Source organism: Thrips palmi, unplaced genomic scaffold (genome assembly GCF_012932325.1).
Source record: "Thrips palmi isolate BJ-2018 unplaced genomic scaffold, TpBJ-2018v1 HiC_scaffold_5, whole genome shotgun sequence".
Lineage (NCBI taxonomy): Eukaryota > Metazoa > Arthropoda > Insecta > Thysanoptera > Thripidae > Thrips > Thrips palmi.
Window position 1 is genome coordinate 16,049,707 of NW_023144632.1, and position 22,507 is coordinate 16,072,213.

Sequence of the window (22,507 nt, forward strand, 5' to 3'; positions counted from 1 at the left end):
GGCTCTAATAGGTATGTACGTATAAAAAGTGTGATCACACAAAATGTTGCTTTAAAAGTCAAAAAGTGTTGACTTACTTGAGCAGGTGTGAGCTTCACTGAGATCCAAACGCTATGAATATAGCATCAAATTGGTGCAATGCAAAAGCATTGCACATGAAGTGCAATGCCTCCGCATTCCCATGCATTAGCATAGGGCGGTTTCGGGATGCATTGCACGTAAGGTGCAATATGGCTGTGGCATTGCACGTATGGTGCGATATGTCAACTGCATTGCACCATACGTGCTATACTCATAGCGTTTGAAATCTCAGTGTATTAACAATTTTATACATAAAATGCTTTAAAATGTTTTAAAGATGTAAGTGCAAACAGCAAAACGTGGAAAGGAAAATAAGATCGATTGTCTTGTTGATTTACAATGGTGAATCGGTTCTGAGCTACGTGCTTATCTTAAGTTAAACATTTGCGCATCAAAACTTGTTTACACAGGAAATAGTTTGGTTCTCTTTAAGGGCTCACAAAATAATTAAGTTTTTGTCAATAGTAGCAGCCGAGCCCTACACTTACCTAGAAGCCATGATATCAAAATCATAGACATATTCGGAATCAGCGTAAAAAGTGCAACAACATGCAGAGGCTAACTTTTTGAATTTCAAACGAAGGGTACATGCGATCATCCCTAATGCACAAGAACCCCTGAAACATAACGCAATCCCCGCTAAATTTTGTTTCGGTTCTAGGGAGAGACGCTGCGAGGCCTAGCGCGGCGTCAGCCATTTGGAACTCCAAGAAAAGGGGGACTGGCCGCGCGACCGTGAGTTCAGGTGATTCAGCCTGCCATCGCCCACCGGCTCAGACAGTGAAGGGGAAGGGGTTTCGTCACGCCCTCTGCGTACTTACAGGTACGCAGTACCCTCATCAGGTGTTTGCTTAAGGACAAAAAGGATAAATCGCTTCCTCACTGACCCCCATCCTGGATACGCGCCTAGGCCCACTGTCAGATTGATCACTTTTTAATCGAAAGACTACGAGCGCGGGCTCAAGTCGAGGCTGGTTTGGGCTCTGGTGGGGACTCAAACCACGAGGGCTCAAATGGGACGGTCCCCTCCGATTCAATCGAAAACACAAGAGCTCAGCAACGAAGACAGCAGTGGCCATGATGAGGCCCGCCGCTAGCAGCAGCAAGGACACCCTGTGGTTAGTTAAATCCAGCTGCGCGAACTTGTGCTCTTTCTGTGCCTGGACTCGGTGAAGTATATGGTGCCGGAGGTCGTTCCTATTCTCGAATCGATTGATAACCATTGGACCCAGACCAGCAGCATCAAATTGGAGTATGATCTTCGCAAAGTCCTCAGAGCCCTTTTTTGCCAAGAACCTGCTCGTAACGTGATGTACCGATGGCACGTGGAAATGGTGAATGCTAGACAATGACTCAATGTGAGGGACGAGGAACGGAAGAGAATACTTGGTTAGCAACATGGCAGCGCTTTTGTTAGCCACGGCGTTCAATGTCTCAGAAAACAACCCGTCCATTCCGTTTATCTTGAACGAAGGTCCGTAAGCAATGCCGCTTGGTATTGCTCTGGCATGCATGTACACGGTAAGGTTGGTCTCCTCCAGTTCTTCCAAAGTTTGGATGTTACGTGAGGCGCATTTGGAGAAGAGCTCGGACAGAAGTTTACCGGTGTAAGCCGACGACAAGACGACGCAGACGAGCAGCCAGCTGCCGAACAACGGGCGGCGCGCGTCCCTGCCGACCAGCGACCCGGCCTGCGCCACGAGAGGGGCCAGGGCGTCCAGGAAGGCCGTGGAGCGCCCGCCCAGCAGCAGCAACCCGGTGGCCACCGTGAGGAGGGCCAACGCAGTGGCGACCCAGACAGCTGTGGTGAATTCTCTGCTGATGCTGTCGAGAAGGCAGTTGCCTTTTCCCATACCCGAGCACTCTTATTCCAAGTACGTGACGTCACGTTGAAACGAACGTGACAAAGTGTCACGTTCGTTTGAGCATTGTGTCACATTCGTTTGGGTATGAATCGGTCAAAAATTAGCTTGTTCACGTTCAAACGAATGTGACACAATGCTCAAACGAACGTGACATTTTGTCACGTTCATTTTAACGTGATGTCACGTACTTGGAATGAGAGTGAGGGCACCAGCGCCACCAAATTGTCCGTACGACACGAAAAATAGTTATAAAAGTGACCGCTCGAAACTATAAACGGAGTTTTTGAGGTCACCACGTCGTAATTGCACGATCCAACGATGGTGTTAAAATTACTGTCGTTTTTAACAAATTGGACTTGTTTTATTTCACGAACAACGGTTCCAACAAACAACTTTTCCAGGGTTCCAAAGAAGGTGTCCTCGCGAGGCGAACCAAGCATTATGCCTCTTCTAGATGCGTTAGCTAGAGAGTAGCACGGAGGAAAGAACGCTTCTGCTCTTGGAAGACAACCCGACTTCAAGTTGTGATCAAAGCTGAAAGTTGAACTAGATCCGGCTTCACCGTCAACAAGCATTATTCGTGAAAAGGCCAACGATAGCGACGAGTTTGCCAATTTATCAAGATTATTCTTTGTGCACACCTGCCCACGTGCAGTCCACAGCAGAATTCGGCTTCCTATGGGCACGCTAATGCCCGACAGCAGGTTCAAAAGGTCAGACGGTGTGTTTTCGGCTATCACTAGGACTGTGCTCGGTGTTTCCAGCATTGCCTCACTGTTAAAAAAATTTACTGAAAATTCATAATTTTTTGTAAGAAGTCGATTTACTTACATTCAGTCTGAATTTTCATACCAAAACTTTCATACTTCGCGGTCTGAAAGTTTCAGACGACGTTAGTCTGAATTTTCAGATCAACATGTTCTATGAAAAATGATACCAGTCGGTCTATTTTATCAGACTAAGTTGTACGAAGACATTGAACAGTCGCACTAAACAATGCCACTCTGTAGAGTAGAACACAAACCAGCGAACTTTTGCCATCGGTTTATCGTAGACGCTCGGCGGATCGTCTCGGCTCAAAAATTAGGTACACGGCAGTAGACTCCTACTTGCAAAGGTAGTGAAGAGGCTAGAGGTGACTGCTGAATTGCGAGGGAGAGCGGCCTTAGCCCAACCACGCGCCGACCCGTGGCCATGTGCGAGAGTGAAATTGTATTCTCTGTTATTTAGCTTATATGGCACTTATTAACCTGAATCTTGCTTTGGTGCGCTCATGCCCTTTCAGACAATCACTTGGAATAAGTCTGTAACAAAATATTCGCAATTTCGCCTTCAAGTGGCAATTTTAGCTCCAAAAGATCGTCCGTGCGACACTAGCGCCACCTAGCGGATAGAGCAACAAGTGTCCATTTCGGAGCTCTGAAACATTCTCTATGCTTTTACGACACTAAACGTAAATATTATTTGAAATACAACAGTAGTATTGATAAAAGTTCTGAGAAAATCGAAAAATGTACAAAGGGGACGGGGTTTTTTCACTCGTTTTCCGATTTCACAAGTATGAATTTAGTTTTTGGACGACAATGTACAAAACTTGATAACCATCGCTCTAAATATTCAGACTTGCTAGTCTAAATTCAAATTTCAGACAACAGGTCAAACTTTTCAGACAGTTGGTCTTAATATTCGTACCATTTTATGAATTTACGATTCAGACCACCAAGTAAGACGAAATCAGTCTGAATTTTCATATTTTTTTTAACAGTGCTGTGTCGTTGGCGATGGCCACTCCCCAGGGGTTAGTTTCGGCAGGAGCAGTACGGACGACGAGTCTTGCAGGCCCAGGAAGGGCCCCAGCCACCGCGGAGTTCCCATGACCAGCAAATAAGGTGGGAACGGCCCGGTGCGGAGCAGGGCCGGCTTGAGCAAGCTGTGGATGTAGCGGGCCTCGCTCTCCGCGGTCTTGGCTTCGTTGGAAATGGTCTCCCACTTCAGGCAGCGCTGCTGCCGTCACCAACAGTGCCGCAGCGAGGACGGAACGACACGTCCCATCGCGCGGGCCCGCCATCCTGGACTTGCTGCGCACTCCACGACTCAATAGATTGTCCCATTGGGCGGCATCGATTTTTTTCTTCCTCGGTATTGCATTGAATGCCGTCGGCGCGTGCGTCGGTCCACCTGCCGAAGATCGCAATTTTCTCCCTGCTGACGTGTTGATGATAGAGGCCGTACAGAACGTTCGATTCAGAGTGCTGTATTTTTATTTGAACGTAGACTGGAGGGCAGAACTGTCCCCGACGTCCCTTTTGTGGCACACCAACACGTCATAACAGAACTATTGACTCCTGACTTTACCTGCGGAGAATGCTGCGGACTGGTGACAAGACGGCATTACGCCCGGTTTCATGCCCTCGACGAAGGGGCATGAATTGTTGAGGACTTGTGAAGGACATTTTTATGTCCTTCCAAAGGCATTGACGGAGTTTTTGTGACTTAGTTTGTCTATTGCGAATGTGGACCTGTGGTGAAGCTCACACACTCTCTTTCTAGGAACAAGAGATCACGTTCAAACGAATGTGACAAAATGTCACTTTCGTTTGAGCATTTTGTCACGTTCGTTTCGATGTGAATCAGCCATAAAATAGCTTATTCCCATTCAAACGAACGTGACACAATGTTCAAACGAACGTGACACAATGCTAAAACAAACGTGACATTCTGTCACATTCACGTGATGTCGCGTTCCTGGAATGACAGTGCAGAGCTTCTTTCTCTGGGCATGGTGCAAACGTGGAGAACTTAACACTTGAGGTGTGGAGACTACAAACTCTGCTCTTCCAAGTGCGGATGCTGCAAATTCCGCAACTCAGCTTGTTGGAATTCCCAACACTTTTGGTTTCTTTGTGAGTTGTAGTTGTTACTTACATGTATCAAATGCTTTTTAGCGTTTTTGCATTAGTTTTCAGCCATTGATTCGAATTGAACGAAGAAGCAGCATGAAAAGTAACTTAATTTTTTTCGTTTTGGTGAACTTGACTTTGTTGCGTTTCGCTGATCCTGCCCCCGCCTGGTTGCATCGCCACGTTGACCACGCGGTTCCAGGCAATTACCTATGCGTCAGACACAGGCCGCGTGCCGAGCAGCCCCACCCCGTCCCACCCTCTACTGCGGCCAGCGCGGCGGACGCCGGGCGGACGTCTGGAACGAGGGCCAGCATAGCGGGGCCGGGCTGAAAAGCTGATATATGACAAAGCTTTAGCCTAAAGTTCGGCTCGAAACTCAAGTTTGTCTCGTGAAGTGGGTACGAAATTGCCGCATCGTTGTCGAAGACCCTGTCGTGACTCGCTCCTGGAGGTGTGGTGGCGGTGGCGGCCTCGTCCCGGGCGACCCGGGAATGCGTTGCGCCGCGTCGCGCCCACATGAAGCACGCCGTGAGCCTCTTGGCTCCCCCTGCCGCCGCGGCCGCCGCAAAGCGCAAAGTTTGAGGTCCTGTTGGTACAGCCGAGACATGGCGCCCGGCAACCTAGGGGGGGTAGACCCACCCCACCCCGTCCCGGTAGCTGCGCTGTATCCGGCTATATCGCTCGGCTGGCAGTTCACTTGACAGCGCGTACCGACAGCCTCCCGAGGCGCAGGCCGCAGGGCCCGAGGGCGTGTTCCGACCTTCAACTGTCGAGGCGGGCGACCCACTCTCCTCGACCTCCTTCTCGGTCGCTGTCATGTCAGCGCTGTGGGCCCCTCAGCAGAGAGCGGTCCACGACTGGATCAGGGGCGCTAATTTCCAGAGATGCTTTCCACTCTGAAAGTCATGTAGTACAGATTCTCCATACAAGGAAAATTCTCTATTTTACGAGGTGCAGTTGACTTCGTGCCATACCTTTGAGAATTCACCAAATTTTGTAGCTACGAGAAACTCTTCACTTTAATATGTTAGTGCTAGGGATGTGCGAATCAGTGGGATTTTCGTTCGAATCGAATCTTAAATTATTTTTCGATTCGAATTCGAATCGAATCAGAAAAGAGTCACCGAATTGAATCGAAGTAAACGATCCGATACCAATACCCGCCAACGCGGGTCTTCTGGCCCACTGCAACGCGGAGGGCCGACTCGAGCAACTCGCCCAAGTCGGCTCCCTTGGCGTCGTCTTGGCTCGACTTGGCCAACTTGGCGGCAGTATTCCTTCGGTATTCCCGGTGGACAGGCCGGGTGGCTCCTCTCCGGAACTGTTTTCCCTCTGCCCCGAGGACCGTCTCCAGAGCCGCCAGGAAGCCGCCGGACCCCGGCATGGCGTGATGGATGTCCCCGGAGGACCCCGAGCAGGGCCTGGAGCAGGGCCTGGAGCAGGGCCTGGAGCAGAGCCTCGAGCAGCGAGTGAGCGGCACAAGATCCTGAGAGGTGACCAGCGCATGCACTCCGGGGCGGTGTCCGTACGCAGCCCCTCCGCCACCGCCTCCGCGAGCACCTTGCCCGCGGCTATTGCTGGGCCTCCACCGCAAGATCGTCCTCGGAAGGGTCATTTGCACGCCCTTCCCCTCCGCCATCAAGACCCCCGCCCCGGACCGCGCCCCAGGGCCTTCACAGGGCCGCGTGGACCACTGCGTCGCGGTGGAGGCTCGCCGCTTTTCGAGCGCTAGGAGGACGTTCAGGTCCTGATCGAGGACTCCATGCGACAGGTACGGCCCGCCGCACCTGGACACTGCACTGTTAGGCCTCGGCCCCGCTAGTTCGTCCTCGGCTCAAGTCGCCCCACGCCCATCTCGACCCCAACCATTTGGTCCTCGGGTTAAATCATCTCCAATCAAAGACGTTCTTTTAAATATTGTTATTTACTTCTACTTTTTTGAAGGGCTGACTCATGGACACGTTACTTTAGTTTGATCGGGCCGATTGTGACCGATGGACTCATCACACAAGAAACTTGCATTTTGCGGGCGAAACAATCTAATCAAAATTTCGGATTTTCTTGTAGGCCACCTGGCAGAAACTCGTTTAGCGTAGTCCCTAAATGTTTGTCAAGGCTCCCTATGGAATCCTCGTTCGGAGAGCAATCCATTAGTGGGGTCACACGTTCGGTTCGAGTCCCATTGGGCGACTCTGGAGGTCAGAACGCGTCCGAGATTTTGGCCGCCCCCTCCGGCCTTCTGGCAAATCCACTGTGCGAGGCGCCGTCAAGTACCCGACAATGACAACGAGGAGGGGGTCGGCGTTGTTCCCCGGCGCCATCCCCTGGGCGCTGCGCGCTGCGCGCTGCCGGCGCTGCTCACTGGCATCGAGACTGGACTTACCCCGCGCTGCGGCGCGGCCCACGGCCGGACATGGACATACTCCCCGCCTCGAAGACACCACCCCGGCCTGGCCGTCGGCGCTACCCCACGCCGGGTGCAGCGTGAAAAGCAGACCAAACTCACCGACCTGAGAGCGAACTGTCTAGCGTTAGAGTTACACGCTGAACAGAGACAGCTGCTTCCCTCTCCTGAGGCAGCCGCCCGCCGCGGAGAGTGCGTCCTGACAGACCCGTTTTGATCACCAGCACACCCCGCACACCCCGCACATGGTGGCCACTGCCTCGGCCACTGCCTCGGCCACTGCCCTTGCCACCCTGGCCCGTTTCCCACGTGGCCCTTCCACCCCTTCATGCACCACGCCGGGAGCCCCAAGCGGCCAGGTCGGGAACTGCTGCGCTTGGCTGGCGATACCCCGTGCGCAGTGGGAGGCCTGGGTGGACGAGGGCTGTGGCGAGATCTCTCAGTCGACTGAGGCACGCATTCTCTCTTACTCTCTCACTGCAGTACGCTAAAGAAGAGCGAGTTGTGGCCTTTAATCGAACTACTCTGCAATAACCTTCGCTTAGTCCTTGCAATAAGCGCCTTGCGCTTGAGACTCCCGGGCGGACGGCGCTCCAAATTGCCTGTGGGTATGCAGGGCATCCTATGCACTCTCATCCTTCAATCGACATTTTATCAATATTCATTGACGTTTGTGCGCATCAATAAGAGTTTTGTTAAGAATTTGTTAAGACGAAATTGATAATTTAGTTGATAACAAGGGAAAAAGTTAATACGTTTGCAAACGTCAATAAGTTATGAAGCAAAAACTCAGTGCGAGTCTGAGAGTGTGAGGGGCATTTTCGGGAAGTAACTGATCCCCTGACTCCTCCTTCACCCTTCTCCACCCCGCCCCCCTTTCCCCTCCTCTCCAGCGCAACCTACAAGAGACACTTTGGCACAGACTGGTTTCCAAGTGCTTCTACAAAAGATTACCCACAAAGACTCCTTTTTCGAGCATAGTGCCCAGTGGCGGATCCAGAGGCGGCATGGCATATTGGGGGATGGGGGCAAAGGGGCAATTTTGCCCACCTTCCGAGTGGCTATCTGGCACACACGCACACACGCACACGCGCACCACACACACACACACACACACACACACACACACCCTGTGAGCGCCTGATAGTACCGGCTGTCTAGGAGCGCCGATTCCGACTGTTCCGACTGCAATTCCAGCACCTTATTCCTGACGTGTTTGTCGGGTGCATTTTTGCGGCTGTGGTGGGCGCGGTGGGTGCGGTGGGTGCGGTGTGGGCGCGGTGGGCGCGGTGGGCGCGGCTGGCCCGGCGGACACAGCAGGCGGCGGATGAGTGTTCTGAAGGGCTTTCGGTGCTCTGGGGCTTGGCTTTGGGGCACGTGCGGTGAGCTATATGTGCCCCGGTCCGTCTGGCCTTGTAACGATTCCATTCTAAAACACCACCTTGCTTTAGACGGACCGATTCGCGATGTGGATGGGGTCGAGGATGGGGAGATGAAGCCCCTGTGGAGGCCAGAGCGCCCCCCTCCCCCTCCCCTCTATCCGACCACCGCCATCGCTACAACGGCCCGCTCGACACGGCCCCTGCAGTGCCTTTACAGTGCCTCTGCCGCACAGCGCTGCGCCGGCAGAGTCGTCCTCCGCCCGGCAATTTTCAGGCCGACATCGACTGGCTGCCAGCACCTTGGGCCCGTCGCGTCATGACGAGTCATGGCCTCTCCGAGGAGACACTCTCACTCGTCTTTTCCTATTGTTTCGCTTGAATCGACAGAAATTCGAGTGCCCCTAAAAATTCAAACGAAACGACGCATGTTTCTTCCAGCGGTACACTGTAAAACCAAACGTGGTCTAGACCACACCACTGGTGTGGTCAAATGGGTGCCATTTTGACCGCATCAGTTGGTGTGGTCTAGACCACGTTTGGTGTGGTCTTTCCATGCAATGACTACCAAAACGCACCAAACGTGGTCTAGACCACACTAACTGATTCGGTCAAAATGGCACCCATTTGACCACACCAGTTGGTGTGGGCTAGACCACGTTTGGTTTTTCAGTGTACCGGTGGCTTTTTTCTGACCGTGGTGGTAAAGAGGTACGAGGGTGTGGCATTTTCACGCCCGTGAGCTGCATCAAGGCTTCGAAAGGCGTTGCAAGGCGTGTTTGGCAGAGTAAGCTGTGTTGGGAAGGCGCAGATGATGAGTGATCACACATCGCGCCGCATCGCGCAGCGGGCGGGCCGCCAAAGGGTGGGCCACGCCGTGGCCACGCTGCCACACTGCCACGCTGGGCTACCTCGCCGCCATGCGCCATCCACATTTCAGCGGGGCAAGCAAAACTAGTTTTCGCCAAGGCAGTTCGAAGCAACAAGCGGGATGGGAATTCACTCGTGCAAATTTTGTCAGAATGTCAGAAACACACTGGTGAAACAAAGGCATTAAAATTATGCCCTTTAAGGGCGTAATCGGGCATAAATCGTTAATGCCTTTGGGATGGGCATTAAAATTTTGCTTGAAATAAACGATTTATGCCCTTGCAAGGGCGTAAAAGAGTATTTATGCCCTCAAGGGCGTAATTTTTATGCCTTTGTTTTACGAGTGCATGTCTGAAATCCTGACCAAAATTCGCGCACCTCTGAAAGCTGAAATTATCAAAACTTATTCTAATATTGATGGCCCAATATTTCTACAGAATTTCAGAACAAGTTTTCAGCTTTCAGGGGTGCACGAATTTTAGTCAGGTTTTCAGACAGGTTTCTGATCGAATTGCGATCCATTTCATTTCGAAGCGTTGAGCATTGGCACAAAGGATTGCCTCCATGCTATTCGGTACACAAAACGAATCAATAAGTGTCCGTAAACATTTACTGTGTAATACGTCAGAACATTTTATGCAGAAGTGTGAATGCAGAAAATGCTGTCGAACAAACAGCGCTCAAGTAATCATTCAGTTTGAATATTTGTCGGAAATACACCGGGCGCGTCCCCTGCTAAAAGAGAACCATTCAATGTCAGGACGAAAGACGCTCTTTTGTGTGGCCCCTTAGCTGTGACAACGCCGGGCGCCACGTCGCTGGCCTGCCCCTCGTCCCTAGGACGGCCAGGGCGGCCAGGGCGGCCAGGGCCACCAGGGCGGTGTGGTGTGGCGGTGGTCGCGGTGGCAGTGTGGGGATAGCGGGGGCAGCGGGGCCAGCGGCGGTGGCGGCGCACAGGGCGGGGCTGCCGGCGATCCTTGGGAGTCTTCTCTCCCTCAGTCCCGTGACGGCCCGCTGTGCGGCCGAGCCGGCCCCAGCCGAGCGCTAGGCCAGCCAAAGGCCTGCCAGAGGCCAGTCAGAGGCGCCGCGGCCAGCGTTCCGGACGCCGGCACGGCCATCAAGTGCGTCGTCCACGTCGTCCACGTCGTCCACCAGGGCCCAGGACGCATCCGTCCTCGCGCGGGTACCCAGGCGCCCAGGACATGGCGACCGCCACCCCGCGAGCAGGTACGGCAGGCACGGCAGGCAAGCTGGGGCGACCGCGGCCTCTCCCGGAAGGGTGCACTTGGGTTTGGCTCAGCTTCAAAATTTTCCAAAGTGCGATGTGAACGTGATGGTGCGACAAGCAATCGGTCCACTCTACTTCGCGACGGTGGTTGGCGTTAGGGCAGTTGGCGGCGTGCACGGCGGACGCGGACACTTACGGGCGCCCAACATTGTAGGAGTCATTTGAACCCGTGTCCGCGAGCCGGGAGTAAAGCACAGCAGCACATCAACGGCATTTGATAGCGGCAGCTAAAAAAAGGGCTAAAAGGCGACCCCAGCCAAAGTGACGAGGCTGCAAGCCTTTTAGTTCTGGCCTCGCTCGGACTTGACGTTGTCCTCGCCTCGCCCGCCCCGCTTGCCCCGGGCTTGCCCCGGGCTTGCCCCTGGACCGACAAAGCGTCTCAAAATGGCTGTCCTGATAGCGCGACGCGAGCGCGACGCGAGCGCGCCACAGTGTCCCCGAGTCCCGCCGCGGCCAGCCCGTGCGCCGAGCGCTAATTCAATTTGAGGTTGGCTTCCCGCCGTCGCGGCCGTCGCGCTGCAGACAAGCCTCTGCCAGGCGGTTTGCCACCCTCCGAGTAAATGTCCAATTTATTGACGGCAAGATCGCTGAGATGGCCCTCCTCGGTGCAAGGAAAAGGTTTCCGCTACGCACAAGTATGTGGAAAGTGCTTCGCATCGTGCGCGTTAGCATCGCGTCGAAAAGTATTTTTTATGAAAGAGCCCTTTGTTTACCATTTGAATTCATTTTCTTCTGTTCTGTCAGCAGCGTGTCCGGGCCGGCGTGCCGCTGACGCCCTCACAGCGCTCACTGCCCAACACTGAGGCGCTCCCCCCGGACAGCGGTGCGCGCCGCCACGGTCCGCGATGAGCGACTCGGGGGACTCGGAGGCGCAGACCTCGAGCACGGCCAACCTGGCCGAAGGAGAAGGCGACGGCAAGCAGGGCTCCAAGAAGAAGATCATCCGCCTGCTCACCGTCATGGCCTACGTGTCCTCGGTGTCCGGCACCGCCTTCATGCTGTCCATGTACTACCTGTTCCTGTGGGAGCCCAAGGTGGCCGAGCACCACCTAAAGGGCGACCCCATGGGGCACCAGGCGCTCGCACTCAAGGGCCATGTTGACCACGGGCAGCGCGGCGTGTACGACGGCCTCTACGACGGCTACCCCTTGCCCGGAGTGATGTACAGACCGCCGGGCACTGCGGACAGCCGCGGCGTGGGGGCGGCGTACCCGGTGCCCGTGGGCAGCAGTCCTCCTGGCACCTACCGGTCCGCGGCACCGCCCATGGGCCCACCCATGGGACCGCCAATGGGCACGCCAGGGCGGCCCGTGCCCCGGTACGACTACCAGTACCAGGACTCGGGGCCCATGTGGGTGCACAGCACGTACTCGCGACAGCCACCTCGCCCACCCAGCCTGAGCCAGGTGCGCGAGCCGAGCGACCCGCTGTTCATGCCGAAGACGCTGGCTCGGTCGCCGCGCGCGCACCCACCAACACCGAAGCCAGAGCCCACGACGGTGGTGGCGGCAACGTCGACGACGATGTCGTCGTCTGCACCAAACTCTACGAAGCAAGCGGCGATGACAACGACGGCGTTGCCGCAGACAAACTCTGCACTCGCTGACCTGCGACCGTCGTCACCCTGGCCACTCACCCCTTCAGCGTCCCCGCAGGCAACCAGCTCGCTGTCGCCGAAAGTGTTGACCGACGAGCGGGCGCCAGCGCCGACGCCAACGCCGACGTCAACGCCAACGCCGACGTCAACGCCCACAAACACGCCGAGGTCCACGCCGACGCCCATCTCGACGGTCACTGTGACGTCCACGCCAGCGTCTCCGTCGTCGTCCGCGGCGACCTCCGCAACGACCTCCACGGCTACCTCCACGGCGACCTCCACAGCGACCTCCACGCCTCCTCCACGACGTGCTCCTCCGAATCTCACCGCGCGGAAGCAGCCGCCGATATTGCCGCCCAGGTCACCGACGGCACCACCGCGGGCGGTCAGGTTGCCGCCGGTCGTCCAGGAGACGACCCCGACCAAGTCACCCCGAAGGACCGTCGACGCGAAGAAGACACCGCCTCTCCTGTCGCCGGGAGCGCCCCCGGCCAAGGTCCAGCCCCCAGCGGTGCCTGCCTTGGTGCCCGCTGTCCCGCGGCCGTCCCCACCGCGCTGCTCCTGTCCGCGAAGCACACCGTGACCGCGGCCCCGGACGCCTCGGACGCCCCGGCAGTCTAAGGTGCCGCAACGAGCGCCGTCCGGATCAGGTTTGTGGTCTAGCTTTAGCGTAACGGTCTTCATAAGTATTTGCGAGTGCATAGCCCCTCGGCCAAAACGCTCGTCGTGCCACCGCTGCCCCCTGCCCCTTTCGCGGCCACCAGATTGATGCACGGTTCGCGGCTGGGCCCGCTGGGCCCGGGGGACCGCGGGGCTAGCGCTTTGGCCACTCTGGCCAATGAAACTGCCCCGCCTCTTCCTCCACCGCGCAATGCCCGTGAGACCGTCATGGGGTTCCATATGCTTAATTGGGTTCGCGCCGAGACAGTCACCGTGAGCGCGCACAATCCTCTAAACGCATCCAAGAGTAGAGACGTTCTAAGGTAATGCGTGGGCTGCTGGTGCAAACTCAATGGCTTTAGTTTAGAGCCCCAGATTTTGCAAAGTTTTCTGGGGAGGTCAACATGTCATGTAACAACGAGGTTGGTGGTTCGAGTTTGAGTCCCGCTGTTGCTCTTTTCTGCGAATCAAACCTAGCTTCATACACACCGCAACCACGAGGTTGGTGGTTCGAGTCTCGCCATCTATTTGCTCTTTTCTTACACTTGGTTTAGCAGTGCATACAGTATGACCCTACCATAGGCACATTGCCTTCACTCCATGCGTCCCGCAGGTCTCTAAGGTAGCAGTTTGACTTAAGGTTAGGTTAAGTTCGTTATTTGTTGCTTACGTGTCTTGCGTGACAGGCCTTCCTTTCTCCCCCCCCCCCCTCTCCTCTTTCCTGGAAACATGTCGGACAAACCGCAGTTCGGGCAAACCGTAGGTCGGAAAAAAAAAGAAATGGTGATGCAAGAAAAGCGAAGAAACGTCTAGGTCGGACATGAAGAGGTCGTTCAAAAATAATTTAAGAGGGAAGGAGGTTGGACGAAGTGGTATTCAAACGACGTAGACCCGTGGCCTTGGCCTTACCCCTGGGGATGGCTGACTAAATGAAATAAAAGAAGAGCATGAAAAGGTGAAGCCACGTCAATGCTCTCCGCTGGCAGCGCGTCGTGGCTTGACCGTACCGGTTCGCGGCAAGGCCGGCAAGGCGTGCAAGTCTAGGCCGAACCATGGCGCCTGCCAGTGCGGGGTAGGCCGTCCCGCCGTCCCGCGAGGCGCAGCGTGCGGCGTGCGGCGGCGCGGCAGGCGGCCACGGCCGGTCGAGCTGGAGCCTTGAACTTCCGGCTGGAGTTCGCGCTTGCCGCCAGAGCCGCGGCCGCCAGGCCTGCCGACAGTGCTCACGCAGGGTCTCCCTCCAGGGCCGCCAGGGCTGCCACCCCTGCGGGCACCAGGCGCATGCGCGCGGCCGTACCGACAACCACCCTGGACTGGACCAGGGCATCGATTAACAACTGCACCACGCCCACACACACACACACGCACGCACGCGTACACAAACGTGTTGTGATTGTTGCAGGACGGGGGCGTTGTCTGGACGGCATTGCTGTCTAGGCTGCTCGGCTGCGTCGCAGGTTTGTCTCGGCCCTAGGGCCATCCCTGCCGCGGGCCCTGCCGCGGGTCGTCTCGGTAGTTAGCGCGGCCGTGGCGCGGGGTGCACGCGACGCGTCGCGAGGGTCGCCCCGACCGACCATAACCTCAACCGCGGACAGTCAGAGGCGACGACGGCGGGTCGTTTTAGCCCAACGCTGACCCCTGCCACTTTCTCAGCGCAGGCCATGGTCAACGACTGGCGAGCGCTGCCTTGCGACCTGTCCCAGTCTGTCAGCTGCCGCCGTGGACTGCGGGCTACGGGCAGACATAACCCCACTGGGGTTGCCAAGGGCAGTGCCAGGGCAGTGCAGGGGCAGAGATCGGAGGCGAAAATGCAATGCCCCGGTTGCGTCGCTGCAGCGGGGAGGTCTTGTCTACGCTGTCCGTCAGGGGACTCTACTTGCCAAGGTCCTTTACAAGTTGAGCCCACGCTGACCTAGATAACATGGGAAAGAGGGGGAGGGGGAAGGCCAGTGCACCCTGACCGCGACCACAGACACCGCCATGCGCCGCCATGACTGCATGCACTCTTCTCTCGCAGCAAGCACCGCGAGAAAGAAGTTCTCCTCACTTTGTTGTTGGCTGAGCGATACCGAAAAGCCAAGGGCTTAAAATGATACTGTCAGTCCGTCTCAAGGTCTCCCTGTCAGCATCCCCCCCCCCCAAAAAAAAAAACAGCGAACGAGTGGAAGGAGCGTAGCGTGGAGAAACGAACAGGCAGTCCCGCTGCGCTTCACGCGCTTCGAAAGCGAGGGGCAGCCCAGCCAGGCTGTGGCATTGTCTTGGCTTTTTCATTCCACCCACGCACTGTCCACTCGCGAACGGCGCTGTCTGCGGGGTGCTGTCCACTGTATACACGCGGCTGCCTGGCGGCCTGGCGGGGTGGCTTTGCGTAAACAGACCGAGGGCCGAGGGCATTGTCCTAGCCGCAGTCCGCGGTCCGCGGTCCGCGGGCGGCATGGACAATCGCCGTCCCGCCGTCCACGCCGTCCACGCCGTCCACGCCATCCACGCCCCGCAGACTTGCGACTGGCAGGACTTGTGTCTCACTCGAATCCGTCCCCGGCCCTTCTCGTCACTTACAGATTCCGCGATGCACTGCCGAGCGCCAAGGACGGCAGGAAAGCGGCTGACCCTTCCCGAACGGCATTTTGCCCACCTAGCACTTTGCCACTTAGACTTGGGGGTGCAGGTCGGGTTCTCGCTGCGCAAGAGTGGTCCGTTCCGTTCGCAGCCGCAAGAAGAGGTTTACGGTGTAGTCGGTCAAAGCGGGTGGGGAACTCGGCAAGCTCGGGCTAAGCCGCCTGGGAGGCGGGCGGGCCTGTCGAGCGCCGGAGTGCGGCGTGCGGCCTACCTCGGCGTCGCAGGCGCTAGGCGCTCGGCGCTCGGCGCTCCACCTCGGAGGCTGCGCGCCGCCCGCCTGCCGGGCCGGCCTGCCCGATGGGTTGCCTGCCTGCAGGCTGCGGGGCCGCCGTGACGCGCGGGCCGTGTTGCCCCACTGCACTGGTCGAGGCCGAGGCCGCCGAGGCAGTGTTTGTTGGTCCGCGTGGCACCGCTTCGCGCCGCGCACGAGGAAGCAGACGCCGCGCTCCTCTCAGTACATTTATCCCGAGTCAAAGGAAGGGCAACAAGGCGGTGGGCTTGAACCAATCCGCTAGTCTTTTCAAGTTCCCTCGGCCCTGTGCGCATCTCTGACTCGGAAACAGGACTGCTTGCTTTGCTTGCTCCAGGTCCCAGGTTGCGGCGCGCGGGGCTGCCTCCGAGGCGGGGGCAGACGACGGCCGCCCTGGCCAAGGCCCTGGCCATCCCACCGGACAGAGGAGCGCTCGGGTGAACGAGAAGAAGGGCAGGCCGACGGACGGAGAGGCGTGTCCCCGGCGTGCAGATGACCGCCGCGACCGCCGTGTCGTCGACGTCGGCCTGACCGCCGCGAGCCGCGAGCGCCCCTTGCCTTGACGACGTCGGCAGCGTTGGCAGCGGCGCGGCCGCCCCCCGGCCCCAGCATGAGCAACTTCCGAACCCTGTCCGGCGGCAGCTTCGGGGGCAGCTTCGGCTGCGACGGCAGTCTGAGTCTGACGGTGCCGCTAAACCCGCACGTGGGGGGCCCCAGCCCCACCATCGTCGGCCCGGGCGGTGCGGGCGGCGCGGGCGGTGGCAGCAGCAGTGGCTCGGGGCCTGCCGAGGTGCGCCTGGCGGGCGTCGACACCAAGGAGAAGATGTACGAGCCCAAGCAGCGCAAGAAGCTGGTGCGCGTGCTGACCGTGGTGGCGTACCTGTTCTTCGTGTCGCTGGCCGCGGCCATGCTGTCCCTGTACTACGTGTTCCTGTGGAACCCGTCCAAGAGTCCGCCGCACGTCAAGGCGGTGCAGCGGTTCACCGACGAGCAGCTGCGTCTGCAGGAGCACAACACGCTGCGCGAGCTGCAGCGGATCCAGGAGCAGCGCAGGGTCATCGAGAAGCTGCGCGTCGAGGAGCAGGAGAAGGCGCGGCAGCGACAGAGGCAGCGGCAGGCGGAGCAGGAGCGGCGGGCCCTCGCCCTCGCGCTCAAGCGGCAGTCCGCGCCAACCACGCCGGCGCCCAGCTTTGCGGACTTCACAGGTAAGGCTTGCATTGAGCCGTGCATGGCCCAGGCCCTCTCCCTCTTTCCTTCGCCTACAGAATCTTTTCCCCTAAGGCACTTTCTTACTAAGGGCATTGCGCGTTGAGTTTGTTCGCGATCCTGGGCCGCTGCGCCGCGCGATCCTGGCCGCTACGAATGTAAGCAATCCCTCTGGCAGCCGCGCCACTGCCTTAGAGTGCCTGCTGGGTCTGCCGGGACTCTCCGCGCGAGAGAGATTGGATCGGAAACACGATCCAGGCCAGTTTGGTCACCTCACCGGCAGGCTGCGGGGGAGGGGTCACGGCATGTCGGGCTGGGGGCTGCGGGCGCGCCGTTGGAGTCGGATTGATCCTGAAGGGTCGACAGGGAGGGTCGGTCTCCTCTGCTGTGACATGAGACTGACGCGCCCTGGGCATTCGATGAGTTTTTCGCGGGTCTTCGTCACTGACTGAAACTTCCCGAGCAGCGTGCACGTCCGCCCTGCACTCCTAGGAGGCCCCCTCCCTCTCCACCAAGGAGAGGGACTTTCTGGTCTCCCGCCTCGAGCAGCCTCCGACTGCCACAAAATACGTTTCCAACAATAGGCCTGTAAACTTGTAAACACAGCCCCGCCAGACCGCCAGATCGTTTCCCCGGCTTGTTCGGCTCGTTCCCGCGCGCGCGCGGCCATGGCGCGGCCTCGCCCTTGCCTCGCCGAGGAAGTGCGCCGTGCGCCGCAGCCCTGCCATGTAGTTCCCCAGTGTTGTCGTCTTGTCACAGTGGCCTTGCCGTTGTTACAGAAAACGCAGACTACGAAGAGGGCCTGGTCCTCACGCCTCCCCCCGTCTTCCTGCCCGTGCTGCGCCACCGCGGCAGCGTGGCTGGAGGCCTCGGCGTGGGCATGGGCGGCGACCTCGACGAAGGCCTGAGCCTGGGCGTCGCCTCCCTCTACAGCAACGTGGGCAACGACATCCCCAGGGCCAAGGCCGCCAAGGCCAAGGCGCCGGGCAGCGCGCCAAGCCTGGGCCGCGGCCTTTCCGGAGCGGCCTCGGGGTCGTCCAGGATGGCGTCAGGGTTCGGAGGACACAAGGCGCTGCGGCACGGCGGCCTGCACAGCCTGCACGGCCTGCGGGGGCTGCGGACGGACTGAGTGGAGTGGCGAGGAAGCGGCCTAGGGCAGGACCGTACAGGCAGGGTCCCCGTCCAGCGGCGAGCCAGTCAGAATCAAAAATCAATCAGGGCAGGACTGATGCAAGCCACAGTACGGACTAATATGTTCTTTGTTTGCATAATTTTGATATCATTTTTGCCCGGACCCCTAGTGAGTGCAGACCACTGTGAAGTCCCAGCAAATAAGCCGCGTGAGATGCTTTACAGACCACCTCTAGGCCCTAGGTCCCCCCGCTTTCAATGATAAATGATAAATTGTGTTATGGCTGTGCTGTTGTGGCGCTGGACCGCCCACTTGGAAGTCTTTAGAAATGCCCCACGTTCCTTGTTCTATGGCAGAGGCTCTATTTCGCCAGCAATAATGCAATGAAGAACAACCATCCGTCCCATCAATAATTTATGTATACATTTTTAAGTACCTGTGAAGAAATATAGAAGGTAAATTCCAATCTTGGCAATAGGCATCATCAATATTTAAAAAAATCTTTGTGTTTGCTTATTTTGATGAAAACCAATAAATGTAGTATTAGAGATACCTTTACTTTTAACTGTACACTTGAAATTTACTGATTGAACATGAATAGTTGTATCATGAAAATGTGGTTGTTGTGAGATGCAATTCCATCAAGAATGAACTCTTCCAATAAACCTGGAAAACTTCATCTATTGCTTCATCTCCTGCAAGTCCTTCCACTCCGCTTCTTTTAAGTAAGTTAGGACACAGCTGCATTTGGCCTTCCCTGCATTGTAACTGTGCAGAACCTCATTGTACTAACAAGCAACTAACAAATGATTTTCTTAACATGCTCCACTTTTTGTCTTAACAAAGATGATGGGGAAACAGGAAAACAGCTCTGATGTTTTCAGTTATGATTTTATTAGTAAGTGCTGCAGCCCCTACCACTAACATATCACTAAATTGGCAAATAGTACAAAAACAAAACAAAATTCATAACATTATTACATATATAAATATAATATGACACAAAGAAGGAATTAACGAAAAATCTGAGTAGATAAAAATACAAAAATGTTATTAATGGTAGTTAACTTGAGGTATTCAAGCTTCCTCAAGTTTGATTTTTACATGAAGTTGGACCAAGGACTGGACAACCAATCCATGGTTGAACCTACTATAGGTATATGAGAAGGGGAATCGGAATCCATGCTTAATTTCACATCAGTATCTACATCATCCTCATCGAACCATTCAGCATCTTCAGCCCCCGATTGCTCATCCCTAAATAGACACAGCAACTCCTTCCCTCGCCTGGCTAAGACACATGCAGGTTGAATTTTAGCAATAGGCTCAGGAAACATACCATGTACAAGTTCTTTATGTTTGGCCACACCTTTTTTAGATGCAAAGTACAATCCACACATTGAACACGTTTTGTCAGCAAGGTGTGGAACAACTGTAGGGCAGAAATAATCATAAGGGGTCTTTGTGAAGCACTTAGTTGATGGATTGATCTGCAATGACAAACGTAAAAATAAGGGACAAAATTTGGCATGATTTCCTCTTTCTGTTGCAACAAGCCCTGAGGAGCTTTGCCACAACTTGCAAGGAGGAGGTAGAAAACCTTCTGGCAATATACATCTCAGACTACTCCGCAGTATTCCACAACAATCTGGGTTTCCACATTTAACTATTTGTAGGAAGTACTGAGACTCTCTCACATGTCTACAGTACCAATCTGCATTTTCTTCTAATTGAGCACACCACTGGGGACCTGATATTTGCTCTGCTACAACGGCATGGCTGTCTATCACAGTTGAATTCCACACTTCTGCCAAGATTCTGCTGGCACATGCAAAGTTTTCTGCCTCCAATTCTTTGTTTGTTGTTCGCCCTTCATCATCTAGGTGACTGCCACAACGATCGTGTGGAATCACGAGGTCAGTTAGCTGATGACTTAAGGTTGCTAATCTCCTCTCTACTCGGTTAAGAGCACTCTGTCCTGGTGCATCATTCACAAGAAACAACGCATCTAGATCATAATCTCTAAAATGTTTAATGGCAAAAGAAATTTGCTTGGGATTACGAGCACTTTCATCGGGTCCTCCATTCACTGCTAAAATTACCACTGGCTTTAGAGCTCCATTTTCGTCTTTGGCGATGGCACGAAAGTTATCTAGATGTACAAGTCTGTCAAAATCAGTAGCATGTGCGTCAGCACTAGGAAATCCCTGACTGCCCATTCTTATGGCCACATAAGTGGGTCCAGAAAAGGTTACACCTTGAGTGTCACCCATGCTCTGAGCATTTATCACTATGCCTCCATACATGGAAGGAATTAACTTCTGCTGGTCAGCAATAATGGACTGGGTGTCCGGGAAGCACACATTGTACTCCATACGCATGAGCAGAGGGGCTTGTTTACAAGGAGCAGTCATACCAAGAGACACTCTGGCCCGATGATCTTGAGCAAGGTAAAACACCTCTTTTGGACCCAAAATGGCCGCAAGTGAATCTAAATAGTTAAGAGTAGTGGCACAGAAGTCTTGGTCTGGATGTCCTTTCTGCTGTTCCTTGGCGTCGTTTAGCGTTACAGGTACAGTAGCAACATGTCTTTTTCCTTCTCGAGTGTTGCTGTTTTGAGGCTGCAGGCGCAGGTAAGTTGCACTTCGAGAAATAGAAAAACCTGCCTTTAGTAATTCTTGATGAAGAGAGTCAAGTGTTTTACAACTTCTTATTTTATCTGCTTTTTGTTTCTCTTCATCAGATCTCCCAGAAACCGCAATGTCTACAATAGCTTTTAAGAGTTCCGGTTGATTTTCTTCTAGTCGGGGTCGTCCTGGACCATCACGCATCTTTAGCTTCACAGCAATACCAGGATTCTCAGCACATGCAGCTTTGATTTTAGTTTTGAAAGTTTCCCTAAATTTCTTCTGTCTTTGGGCATTACGCTCCTTCTTGCTCAGAGCTTTTTTCTCTTCTTCTAGTTCCATCCTTACCATTCTTAGTTTACTCTCTAAATTATCATCAGAGCCATTTGTTTCTTTTAACTGGCTAAGGTGCGTCAATTCAGCTTCAAGAGCAGAAATCCTCTTCATGGAGGTCTCTTGTGAGGGTTTAGTGTACTTTCTTTTTCCAGAGGAGTTGAGCTCATCCTCACTGGAGCACTTCTCTTCATCCAAGAAGCTCGCACTGTCAAGAAATGAGGTGCAATCTGACTTCCCCGATACCTGTAAACAGAAGTTGAGTCAAGGAATTAAAGAGTGTTATAGATAAATGTGAGATCTTACATCCGTGTAACTTTAAAAACAAAATTCTCAACGAAAGTATTTTACAGAAAACAAGTGTCAAATCTCAAATGAAAGACAATGATCACATTCACAGGCCAAATGTCAGTGCTGCATAATGTTTTGCTTCTCTTCTGACAGGTATTGGGAGGTTAAGTCAGGCGTCGGGGCAAACGTGACCTGAAACCTACCTTGTTGGCCCCGAGACTGCGACTGTTTCTGCTGCCGGCTCCACTGGAGCTGGCCTCGAGGAGGTAGTGCTCAATGCGCTGGTTGATCTGTTCCTCGAAGACGCCCTGGTCGGGGTACTCGGCGCGCGCCTGCTTCCACTCCTCCGTGGCCTCCGCCGCGGCCGTCAGCGCAGGCAGAGTAGGGTCCTTCTTCTTGAAAGCGTCGAAGAAACGGCGGTACAGCAATCCCATCCCCGCACTGGACGACATGTTTGGCGGGGTCGGCGTCAGCACCCTCCAGGTGCCGCGGCCGAGGCTCACGACGACGCCCCCTTCGAGATCGCGACTTGACGGCCGGGCCCCGCCGCCGCCGCCGTCCCGTCCGCCTGTCGTCTGCTGCGCCGCTGTGCGCTGCGCTCGCTGCCTGTGCTGCCGCACCGCGTCGGGCCGCGTCCGCGTCGCGTACCGTTCGTTGGGCGCCGACGCTGGCGGACTAGACGCCGACGCCCTCCATCGGGTGGGAGGAGGACGTCACGGAGGTGGTTCGAACGCGGTCCAGCGAAGCGCGGCACGGCGGCGCGCGACCGAGTGCGACGCGGCGCACGCGGCACGACGGCGGGTTCGGCGTCCTCGCCGCCTCCACTCGCTCCACTCTGTCTCGCTCCCTCCGACCCGACGGGGACGGGGCTGAATGGGGTGGACGACAAAGACGGCGAGTGTCCGGCCGAGCGCCCACGGACGCAGTCCGCGTTTTCCCTTCCCTTCCCAGGCCTTTCGATCGTTACGTAACGCCACACTTGGGCCACGCAGCGCAGCCCAGCGC

The 22,507-nt window shown here is 55.6% G+C and overlaps 2 protein-coding genes across 5 annotated transcripts; one reads left to right on the plus strand and one right to left on the minus strand.

The window, feature by feature from the left end:
- The first annotated feature begins 10,516 nt into the window (after positions 1-10,516).
- Positions 10,517-18,930, plus strand: LOC117650591. Of its 4 annotated transcripts, XM_034394121.1 has the most exons (5): positions 10,517-10,729; positions 11,538-13,037; positions 14,447-14,501; positions 16,227-17,118; positions 17,899-18,930. In XM_034394121.1, the coding sequence occupies exons 4-5, from the start codon at positions 16,524-16,526 to the stop codon at positions 18,246-18,248; spliced, it is 945 nt and encodes a 314-aa protein (XP_034250012.1). In that variant the 5' UTR covers positions 10,517-10,729; positions 11,538-13,037; positions 14,447-14,501; positions 16,227-16,523; the 3' UTR covers positions 18,249-18,930. The 4 variants fall into 4 exon arrangements, 2 of the variants coding, with proteins under 2 accessions (XP_034250012.1, XP_034250013.1); XR_004588052.1 differs by lacking the exon at positions 17,899-18,930 and having other exon boundaries at positions 16,227-16,422; XR_004588053.1 differs by lacking the exons at positions 14,447-14,501; positions 17,899-18,930 and having other exon boundaries at positions 16,227-16,421.
- A 193-nt stretch (positions 18,931-19,123) lies between these two features.
- LOC117650590 lies at positions 19,124-22,076 on the minus strand. Its single transcript, XM_034394119.1, has 2 exons — positions 21,706-22,076; positions 19,124-21,457 (listed from the first exon to the last, which is right to left on the minus strand). The coding sequence occupies exons 1-2, from the start codon at positions 21,952-21,954 to the stop codon at positions 19,352-19,354; spliced, it is 2,355 nt and encodes a 784-aa protein (XP_034250010.1). The 5' UTR covers positions 21,955-22,076; the 3' UTR covers positions 19,124-19,351.
- Between the last annotated feature and the right edge of the window lie 431 nt (positions 22,077-22,507).

Excerpts from the sequence above, each read along its gene's own strand:
- LOC117650590 (XM_034394119.1), bottom strand. The coding sequence starts at position 21,954 with ATGTCGTCCAGTGCGGGGATGGGATTGCTGTACCGCCGTTTCTTCGAC. Across the intron at positions 21,458-21,705 it reads GCAGTCTCGGGGCCAACAAG|GTATCGGGGAAGTCAGATTG; the intron begins GTAGGTTTCAGG and ends TTCTGTTTACAG.
- LOC117650591 (XM_034394121.1), top strand. The coding sequence starts at position 16,524 with ATGAGCAACTTCCGAACCCTGTCCGGCGGCAGCTTCGGGGGCAGCTTC. Across the intron at positions 17,119-17,898 it reads CAGCTTTGCGGACTTCACAG|AAAACGCAGACTACGAAGAG; the intron begins GTAAGGCTTGCA and ends CCGTTGTTACAG.